The sequence below is a fragment of the Melanaphis sacchari genome, unplaced genomic scaffold (genome assembly GCF_002803265.2).
Source record: "Melanaphis sacchari strain LSU unplaced genomic scaffold, SCAv2.0 Contig105_pilon_pilon, whole genome shotgun sequence".
Classification (NCBI taxonomy): Eukaryota; Metazoa; Arthropoda; class Insecta; order Hemiptera; family Aphididae; genus Melanaphis; species Melanaphis sacchari.
The window spans coordinates 1-11,647 of NW_020270395.1; the positions used below are offsets into that span (position 1 = coordinate 1).

The 11,647-nt window shown below is 23.6% G+C and overlaps 1 protein-coding gene across 1 annotated transcript; it reads left to right on the forward strand.

Annotated features, from left to right (window-relative positions):
• The first annotated feature begins 8,188 nt into the window (after positions 1-8,188).
• LOC112603316 (fatty acyl-CoA reductase wat-like) lies at positions 8,189-11,318 on the forward strand. The gene is made up of 8 exons (XM_025351836.1): positions 8,189-8,443; positions 8,910-9,158; positions 9,565-9,692; positions 9,777-9,886; positions 10,079-10,268; positions 10,332-10,592; positions 10,873-11,130; positions 11,201-11,318. Exons 1-8 carry the CDS (start codon positions 8,255-8,257, stop codon positions 11,316-11,318), a joined length of 1,503 nt encoding a protein of 500 aa, XP_025207621.1. The 5' UTR covers positions 8,189-8,254.
• Positions 11,319-11,647: the final 329 nt, after the last annotated feature.

The following is an 11,647-nucleotide window of genomic DNA, read 5'->3' on the forward strand; positions in this document are numbered from 1 at the left end:
TTAATTATTTTCGTGGTATAATTAATTATACCACGAATTTATTCTCAATGTTATGATATTCACTCAAAAGTCAATAACAATAATATAATTCGGCATATGTTATATTATATATTATTTTATGATAATTAAAAATAATATAATAAATGTAAATTTTTTTGAAAAAAATTAAATCAATCTACTCTAATATAAAAAAAAAAAAAATTAATTACTTTGATAGCTATAACAAAAAAACACGGCAATTTAATAAACTTAATGCTTTAGCAGATAAAGATTGTTTGACTGTCTTTATTAAGGATTGTTTTTCGTATGAGTATGATATATCACAATGGAATTCAAAATTAACACATTCATTATTATTTGTTATAGTAACTTACTTGACATAATAAATTCACATCGGTACACACAAGATTATATTTTTAAGGTTTGAAAATTTAGTACAAGGTTCCTTATACATTTTTCTTACAAAAAACTTATATTTTAAAAATACATATGCAATATTTTTGATAAGCATTTAAATTTTTTGATTTTGATGAAATTCAATTTTTAAGCAAAATATTGTCATTATAGTTATTTTGTTGTCATTAAAATAATAATATCATGGTTTTATGTATTTAAGTGATTTACTGTAAAGTGAAGAGGTTCTTCAGTTCATAATTTGACACCTATTATACATCAAGGATAGTTCCTGGTTTATTTTTCTTTAACTTTTCTATCTCTGATAACTATTATGATTACTTTTTTTTAAGCAGGTACGTATTTGGATCACGGTTTTTTGTATTATTTAATTATTTAAAAAATTACATATTGAAGATGACGAACGTCAAAAAAAAAAAAACGACTGAGTCGGTGTCGTTTTTCAGTGAAGGTCATTGTCACACTCATAGCTCCAGACCTGTTTTTTTAATACATATATTGCGCATGGTCAACGAGAATTAACAGCTGATATCGCAAAGACGAGATTATATTATTATAATAACGGTCCGTTATCGTGGAAATTAATCTTCGTTTCGTGTATTTAAATAATATAATAATATAATATTATATTCAATTTATTTGAGGTATGCTGTTAGTGTTGCGAGATTTTTAGAGCACTTATACTATTATTGTGAATATTTCGGATTTTGCTGCGTAGAAGAAGTATAGTTAATTTTTTTAGAACACGATGTCTCTTAATAGGTACTATGTTTAGTTCACAAGAAACTGGTTCCATGTCACCATAGTATCAACAAAACAGTGATGATTATAATTGTGTTGCGAAAATTACTTTTTTTTTAAATATCATTCAAGAAAAGTGTCTGGGCATTGTGAGGCTATATTATAAGTAGGTTCTATCAAATTCATTGTAGGAGGATGTTGACGGTAAACACGATATGATATTAAACAACAAGCATGTGCAAGATACGACATCATGACGTCAGTGGTTGTATACTAGTTTTTTAAAATTATTATGATTGGCTAGCAACTAAATTCCCCGTGAAGAGAAAATTAGCATAAATAAATGAACCGTAAACGCTGGTAAGTACAGAGTAATAACTAATAACTAACAAGTGTAATAAGTTTTTATAAATAAATTACAATCTTTATTGATGTCGTGTAGCTATTTGATGATTTGTATATACCACAGTATGGAATAAATACCAAAGAAAATATAGTTCCATTATTTTTTAAAGCAAAAATTAAGTATATATTTTAATATTATTTTGTAGCATCATTATAATTTTATTAATGTTACGCCAATAACATAAATTTTTTTGTGTTAGTGGCTTAACACCAATTTTTTTTTTTTTTTTGAACTGTTATTCTTATTATTATTTAAAAATCATTATTATTATCATAGTTATACTTATTATTTTAAAAGTAACTACGAGACGTATGACTGTTATTTTCTTGTGTTTATATGCGATTTGTCGGAATCTTACATTAAGTGCTTTACATCATCGTCGATATTATTTAACGTTTGTATTTATAAAGTGATATTTGTGCGAAACATTCCTAAGATACTGAATAAATTAATGTGTTGTTTTATACACAACAGACACTATAAATTACATCTAGATATGTACCTACCTACGTCACAGATGTTGATTTTATCTGCAAGGAAGGTTATGCGGGGATATTCCGGGTGCGTCCGGTTTTTAATTTTTACCTTTTTCATAGCTTGAATGCGTCTGCAGTCATACTGACAAATTATATTAAATAGCCCAAGTGCGTCCTTGGTTCACAGTCCTCAGTCTACATGCAAAAAAACGTTACACATCGAAGACAAATAAATTAATTTTAAAATAATAAAATATTAAGACTAGACTTTGTTAAAAGAATATAATTACAATTTTTCTCGAATAATAATAAAAAAAAAAAACATTCAAAATAATTGTACGCTCACCCAAATTCAAGGGGGCAAGCTAAAATAAAAAATATTATCAAAAATAAAAATAAAAAAATATTTTTGAGGTGTAAGTCAGTTCACCTCCTTGTGGTGCATCCTGGGTAACTCATATAGCTGTGTTAAAAATATGACCTTTTTTCCTTGAGATGCACTCAGGTAATATCTTATTTCGGACGCACTCGAGAAACTCCCGGTTATGCGATTATGAAAATTCACACAGAACGATTTCTTATGTTCTAAAAGTACTTCTATTATAATAATAAAATTACCTTCTATACTTTACTTGTTAAATATGAATTTACACTATCTGTGTAGTCAGTGAATTGAACACGATCTTGAAAATATACAGTACAGTAGAATGTTATTTTTAAAACTTTTTTAAGAACTTAGGTTAAGTTTTTAAGTATTTATTTGCTACATATACATTCGTGCTGAGTAATTTTATATACATGCTTACCTCTACTTTTTCTTTATAATTTATCTATTTGTCATATCCATTTTGCGTTATGACTCGTTTCGTGAAATGGATATAAATTTCTATCCATTTCACGAAACTGAACATAATTTTTTACACATCACGCAATAATACAATATGGATAACTTTTCACGAAATGGACACAGATATTTAGTTTTGTGACTTGTTCAGTAATCTGTACATACACATGACAAAACGAATAATATATGTTTATGATTGTTAGTAATAGAAACAACTTTTAATAACCTGTAATAATAATAATAATAATAATAATAATAATAATAATAATAGTAATAATGCATTATAAAAAAACTATTATGTAAATTTTTGTTTTAAATTACTATATATAAAAAAAAAAAAAAATGATAGTAATAATAATTTTATAATAGGGAAATCGCCAAAGCATATAATTTATTATTTATTTTATGACATTTTAGATTTTATTTAAAGTAGGTATATTTTTTGTTTCACATTTGCCCTTTAAATTGAAGTTATGAAAACCTCGCCCAACTCAAAATTAAAAAAGCAAAAAGACAAAAAAAATGCCATCTTTAATTTGTTTTTTTATTCTTAAATGTTAATAGTTTATTTTTAAGTTTTTAAATTATTACCTTATAAAATTAAAAAATATTAATATTTTGATTTTTTACAAACCTGTTAGCTTTAGCATGGAAAAAATTAAAATTTTCATCAAACATTTAAATTTAAATTTAATCTGTATAAAAACTATACGTTATACGAGTATTTAAACAAGACTAATATACTTAGTATACTTTATATATACTTATAGTATATATTATGTACACTTCAATAAAATGTTTTACAATTTACCGGTACCGATCACGAATATAAATTACTATCGGCTAATATCAACACGACTTTTGAAAATAAAGTCTAAGTATATTTATTTTTATCAAATAAGAATTACATTTTTTCACCATTGATTTTTTAGCTGATGATTTTTTTTTACCCAGGAAGAAATGACGCCCTTCGGTGGTGAGTTGTGCCTAATTGTCGGCGGTTTATATAATGCATGTCGATCAAACATTGGCTATTTCATATATTATAATAAATAGTTTAAGTAAGAACTTGAATTCAATAAATTTAATTTAATAACTTTAAGCATTGAGTTGATTATAAAATATCTATCGCAAGAGAGAATATAAAAATGTATTCAAAATAATAGAGTTAACACAGAGTTCTATTTATATACTCAATTATCTAAATCAAAAATTTTTGTTTTTAAATTTAAAACAATTAATAATTCATAAATTTGCATTAATTTCAATTTCATTATTTACTTAGACATATATTTTATATATACATAAAAAAAAAAAAATATAATTTTTTATATTTTTTCACAAATCAAAAATATATATTAGAATATAATATTATGTGGTATGGAAGTGTTTTAATTTTATTCATATTATACTCTTATATTATTGCAACTATTTATTTAATATTGTAAACCGAAAGATAATTATTTTTTTTATCGTATTAAATATAAATATTTGCAAATAGATTGTATTAATAGAGCATTAATTTGGATTTTATACAAATGCTAACATTTTATTGTAAAACAGGTATTATTGGCTAAGTAACAAGTGTAACATGTTTGAGCACATTATTAAAACTATGCTCTAAAATTCTAAACTCGTTTGAGGACTAAACTGTAATAACTAATCACCAAAGGCCAAAGAAATATATAAATACTTTTTTTGTCGTTATCAATATAACGAGCGGTGGTAAACTCTCCCGATTTTTTAAAAATAGTAAACTCTCCCGATGGTAAACTCTCCGGGTTAATATTATGTTTACCTGAAGTAAATGTGTAAACTCTCCCGGGTCAAAATTATGTTTACCTGAAGTAAATGTGTAAACTCTCCCGGGTCAACTTTATAGTGAGTCGTTCCATTTGCATTTAAATTCATATTTCTCAAGTACTCATCCATCTTTATTTATATTCATTAATGCTCTAATGGATTTTCAAATTGAAATATATGTTAAAATTCAAAGTTGCAATAAATTAAATAAATCGAATAAAAATATTTATACAAAAAATAAAGAAAAAAATATATCCCAAAAAATATTAGATTATAAAGAAAAAAAAATAGATTCCCTAACTTTTTTAAATCTGTATGTTCTTATTATCAAAAACAATGATTTTAACATTTTTACGTATATTTTGTTTTTGTAACTTATATTATTATTATTGACTATTTTTAAAAGAAACTTAAATGTATATTGGATTTTTGAAATTTTATTTTTTATTGTATTTTGACTATAATATCATGTCCATAGCAGCTAAAGACATTAATTTATATTGTTATTATTATTATTATTATTATTATATATGATTGACTACTTTTAAACGCAACTTAAATGTATATTAAATTTATTTTTTGATTTTTACTAGACCCGGGATTTCATACGTTTGGATGTGAATTGTGATTCTTTTTATTTACCCCTTATTTTTATATTGTATGTATTTGTAGGGGGGGGGGAGTAATTCTTAATGTTATTTTTATAATTTCTAAAAGACGGCACATTTACGCAAAATTGGTACAAAAATGTGTACTCGTAGCAAAAACATATGCATTCAGTTATATGTTAAAATATTTCACCTTCACTAAAATTAATTATTAATAATCTTGTTAAGGAATTATAATTTTTTATTCTGAAAGTTAGAAATTCAAAATATTATTATTAAAAAAAACCCTATAAAAATTGAATACAATAGTAATTATGACGTAATTATTTCATATTTTAGATTCTCTTGATATATGTTTGATATTATAACATTTTTATTATTAGGTATTATTAAATTAATAATAGTTAAAAATTTGAAAAAAGAATATAATAAATTTATATGATTAATTACTTTTAATAATTATAATAATTAATAATTAGTTTACCAGAGGATTACAAACACAAAATATTTCAAATTATAAACTATAATATTTATTTATTTATTGTAGTCTATATAGTATACAAAATTGTAATAACACTAATAACCCTTACAAAATTAAAAAAAAATCAAGAAATTCCGGATAACAACTACGAAGCGCTCGGCCCTAGTTAAGACAACCTTAAACAAATTATTTTATTTCTTAAAAATGTTGATATGTATATTTTTATTTAATAATTATCCAAAATTCATATTTGCCAACTAAAAATGAAATTTATAAGCAATAATCTTAATAGTTGAAGCTTTACCATGAAAAAAAAAATCGTAATAAATTTATATGTTAAAAATAATTTCCCGATGAAGCAAATAAATAAATTTAAATTTAAAATAATAATTCAAGATAAAATATGTAATTACTTGTGACAATAAAATTAATATTGACTGTCTACTGAATTCTAAAATATGAATCGATAGTATAACTAGGATATAATCAAGACAATATACTTAATTATATAATGACATATAAAAATATGCAAATATAAAAAAAAAAAAATAAGACTCTAATTCTAAATATTTATACAACAAATAAGTTATGTACCTACATATACGTAAAAAAAATAAATAACGGCAAAGATGATTTGCTAATAGTTGGTGTCAAGAAGTAAATTGTTTTTGAATAGTTCACTAATTTGGAATTTGGAAGTGTTAAATTTGAATTCTTTAAAACATAAAACGACTTTGAGTTAAGACAATATGTCGGATTACATTTCAAAGGATATTTTATTAAATAATTTTATTACTAATCGAAAGAAATTAATTTACTTTTATAAATATATTAAAGAATAATAGTTAGAAATATTACATAAAAATACAAAATAATATGATGTTTACATATTATATAGAATCGTTTTTTTTTTTAGATTATTCTGGTTGCATCAATTGTTCATTGTTTTTATTACTTTTATCCTACAAAATTATTTGTATTGGATGTTTGTAATGTAAATATATAATGCATACCTATTTAAGAACAATTAAAACGTGCATTAATAATTCTTCTACATATCAAAATCGTAGACCGAAATAGCTGATATTTTAATATTTTTAAATGATAAACTGCATGATCATCATAATTTTATTTAGTTTTATTTACTTTTGTTAATCAAAACTATTTTTGCGATTTGTCTGCTTACTTAAATTATAATAATTGGAATCCTAGTTAAATTGTTATTTAATTAAAATGTCTTACATTGACTTTAAATTCAATACATTTTGTATTTTACTAATTTTATGTTGATTATAATTTTATCAATATCTATATTTAAAATTATTCGGCGTTTTGTATAGGTGATTTAATTACACAAATGTTAGCTGATTTTTATAACAGTTTTAAAGATTTCCTTACAAGAGACAGTTATGTGATTACCTTACGAATACATTTTTTTTTTTTAATTAGATACTCAAACGTATAATAACGATTTATCCTTGATCAATTTTTGTTATTAATATTATTAATTGGGTAAATTAGTAACATTTCACTAAAATTTAAATCATCATTTTTTATATTCAAGATATTTTTAAAATATTTAGACAATTTTTTTTAAAATGATTGATAAAAATTATTAGGCTAGTTCAAAAAATTGAGAATATATACCAATATCTAAAATTAGTCGTTCTTGTAAAAATATCAAAATATTTTAAATATTTATATTAATAATAGTTTAATATAGACACGATTTTCTTTTATCAGCGTTTTAAGCTCAAATTTCACTTACTATTTTATCAATTGAAATATAAATCCAAATATCCTTAATAATAATATTGTCTTACAAAAAGTCTACTATTTTAAATTTAAATTTAAAACATCCATTATATAGTGATTAGTGACCTGAGTTCATTAGGATGTCATGGATGAATAATTTATTAGTTGCGTCTTACCATTTAGAGTTTAAATGAGTAGAGTATAGTTTATAAACATGTTGCGTGATTTTATTATGATTGGAATGAAATATTGACTAACATTAGTCATTTAATAAATGATAATTATTTTTATGTTTATCTTTGAGTAAAATATACTCAATATTATTGAAATATATCACGTTTATTAAGATTTAAACTTTCATTGCAGAATAGTTAAAAAAAACTTCTTATCTATTCCTTGAAAATTTTATTTTTTATTTAATCTAATCTTTATTCTCGTGATTTCTTCGCCATCACATCATTAATCATGCAGATTCTAAATTCAACCTAAGTGAATTCCCGTATAAACTTTTGATAAACTCTAAATCATGCGTAGGCATTTTTAGGTGTCATAATTAAAAAAATTTATAAATTTATATTGTGAAATTGTGAAATAAAAACTAGATGGTCAGCAATAATCGCTAGCATGAAAATATGTTGCTATGCGAATTAGCTTAAAACTCATTTAATCTTAAAGGGGCTGCAGTATATCTATTTTTGTTAAATTTAACTTAATTAAAAAAAAAAGATGGTAACAAATATAACCAATATGTTTAGGGACGGAGTGGTTTTAATCACTGGTAGTTCGGGATTTCTAGGAAAAATACTCACAGAAAAATTGATAAGATCTTGTGATGTGAAAACTATTGCGGTTCTTATTAGAAAAAAAAAAGGATTAACTGCCAGTTCAAGAGCTATGGATATCTATAAACAAACTGTAAGTTTATTTTTATATTTAAAAATTGAATAAATATATATAAATACACTGTTTCGATACATTAATTAAATAAACATTACTTATTAATTATTAGTATTTCGGCAATTTTTATTTATCATTATTATTTTAAAAATTTAAAAAAGTTGCTAAAAATTTCTTCAACATGAACCATTTGTTAGTAGAATTAAGGGACAGTTTTACAGAATGGTCAACAATTGGGCCACATTTGATTAAACTGTTTCGAATACAATATTTGTTTACTGCATTACTCGAGTATTGGGCTTTAAATGAGATAATATATGTTATATATTAATAGAAGGGAGAAATTGGGTCAAAAAGGAAACACATAAATTTTAGAAATTTACATTATTATATGTTAGGTTTTACACTTTAATCTAGTAGGATTAAATACAATAATTGTATTTTTATTATGTTATACTTAATAATTAATATTGTGCGTTTTAAGATATTTGACCGTCTTCGAAAAGAAAAGCCCGACTTCGTGACTAAGATAAAAATAATTGATGGGAATTTGGAAGAACCCTCGTTAGGGTTTTCAACAAACGATCGTGATTGGATGATAAAAAATGTGAATTTTGTTTTTCATTGTGCTGCTACAATCAAGTTCAATGAAACTATTCAAAAGGCGACGAAAATAAATATTCAAGGAACAGAAAATCTATTAGAACTAGCAACAAAAATGATTAATCTTAAGGTAATAGAAATATATAATTAATTAATTATTTTTAGGTATACGATTAAGATTTTGTTTTGTTTTTTAAATTTAAATAATAAATAAATAAAGTATGTGTTTTAATATTATACAAGTATTCAGAGTGATTATTTAATATTTGAAATTCATTTTATAATATTTTCTTTTGGAGAAATTTGAGAAACAATAAATTCGATCTATTTAAAATTAAGATAAAAATTAGGGAAACTATAAAAAATATTAAAATTATAAAAGTTGTATTAGAAAATGTAAAAAAAAAAAAAACAAGTTCCATAAAAAATGTATGGAATTTTGTTTTTACTGCGGTATAATAAGAATAATCACAAAATAACATAATTATTTGTGACAGTTTTTCAATCAGATGATTGATAATTTATTATAATCTCAGGGTTTTGTGCATGTATCAACCGCTTATTCACACTGTCCGAGAAGTGAAATTGAAGAAAAATTCTATCCCGTTTCAACATCGGCTGAAGAATTAAAAGATTTAATTAAAAAAGATGAAAACACACAGCTGTAAGTATATAATATATTTTTTTAGTTTTTTTTTCTATCAACATTTTTTTAAATTTTTAATTATCATATATTGTGAAAAAACAGCTTTTCAGTTGATTGGCCTAACACATACACTTTCACGAAAGCACTTACAGAAAATGTAATTTTAAAAAATAAAAATCAATTACCGATTTCAATATTTCGTCCATCAATTAGTAAGAATTTGAGCTCTGCAAATATGATATAATATGAAAACATAAGCTAAAAAAAGATTTTTTGGTTCATCATGTGTAATATATAATTTTTTTAAATCCAAAAACATAGTTTAGTTTGTCTCACATGATTATTATTTATATGTTTGGTTGAAAATATCTAATCAAAAATATTAAACGATAACAATATTGTAGTAGGGTGCACACAATCTGAACCAGAACCAGGATGGTTGGATAATATTAATGGACTATTTGGCATAGTTACTCCCCTGATTGTTGGTGTTTTAAGAACAATTCAATTATCCAGAGATAAAATAACCGATATTGTTCCAGTCGATTACACCGTAAATGCACTTATTAGTGTAATGTGGAGTACAGCAAACAGGTACCTATAATTTATTACATATTTATGATCTAACCATTTGTATTTTGTTAATTATTTTGGTAGACATCAATATAATTTCGAAAAAAACAAAGAACCAAAAATATACAATTATGTATCTAGTGTTGAAAGCCCAATATGTATGAACGAGATCTTACAGTATACGTCTGAAACATACCACCAGGCGCCTCCGCTGAAATCAATGTGGTACATATTTTGTATATTTTCTACTAATCGATGGCTCATTAATATTTTGAGATTTATTTTACATTGGATACCTGGTGCGATTATAGATTTTTCATTAATTATTCGTGGCAAAAATCCAAAGTAAGTAGTATATCTAATAGTACATTCAATAGTATAAGGATTTTTATTAAATAAACATAAAATAAAATCGGGTTAAGATTTTCTTTTCCGTGTCTCTAATACTGTTGTGATTTTTAATTGTTCACTCATTTTAAATGAAGATATCTAACGATTATATTCAGGTCAATTTTATTACATACTAAATTAGGTATTTAAATTGTTTACATCGTTTGTATTTTACAATATCGAAACTATGTCAGATTATCGAAAATGTTAATCATGAATTTATGTATTGATTCAGGATGCTGAAAATGTATAAAAAAATAGAATATGCAAATGATTTGCTCAAATTGTTTACTACGAATGAATGGAAATTCGACAACAGCAATACTCGAGAGTTATGGTCATTACTAAGTCAAGAGGATCGAGAAACATTTTGGTTCAGTTTTGAAGAATTCGATTGGAAATCTTATATGAAATATAATTTTTACGGGATTAGAAAACACATTTTACATGAAGACTTAAGTAATTTGACAAGTGCATTATCAAAATATCGAAAGTAAATTAGATTTTAAATTGTGAATGTTCAATTTTGATATGCGTCGTATAATGTTATTTATTGTTTACAGATTGTTCTGGTTACATAAGTTGTGCATTTTCCTCATTATTTACGTAATATTCAAAATATGTTGGTTTTTTATAGAATACTCCAATTTTATTGTTATGTCTAAGAAAAATATGCCTTAAGTATTTCTTGTTAGTTGTAGTTACAATTGTTAACAATTATTGTTATTGATATAGTAATAATATTGTTAATTAATATTTACGCATCACATGTTATTATTTATAAGTAAAGCTAGAATAATATAAAATTTTGCATTTTTTTTTTTAGGATTTACAGGGTATAGCTTTTCAAGCACAAAATGTGATATGGTTATCTATGAGTTTAAATATATAGTTTTTATTTTGCATTTTTTGTACTTTTTTAATTCGAGGTCATATTTTTTTAGCATTTTTTATACTTTATTAAAATCTGGATAATATTTTTATACATTTTTAAATAGATTTTTTAATTG

Excerpts from the sequence above, each read along its gene's own strand:
- LOC112603316 (XM_025351836.1), top strand. The coding sequence starts at position 8,255 with ATGGTAACAAATATAACCAATATGTTTAGGGACGGAGTGGTTTTAATC. Across the intron at positions 10,269-10,331 it reads ATGTGGAGTACAGCAAACAG|ACATCAATATAATTTCGAAA; the intron begins GTACCTATAATT and ends TTATTTTGGTAG. Across the intron at positions 10,593-10,872 it reads ATTCGTGGCAAAAATCCAAA|GATGCTGAAAATGTATAAAA; the intron begins GTAAGTAGTATA and ends GTATTGATTCAG.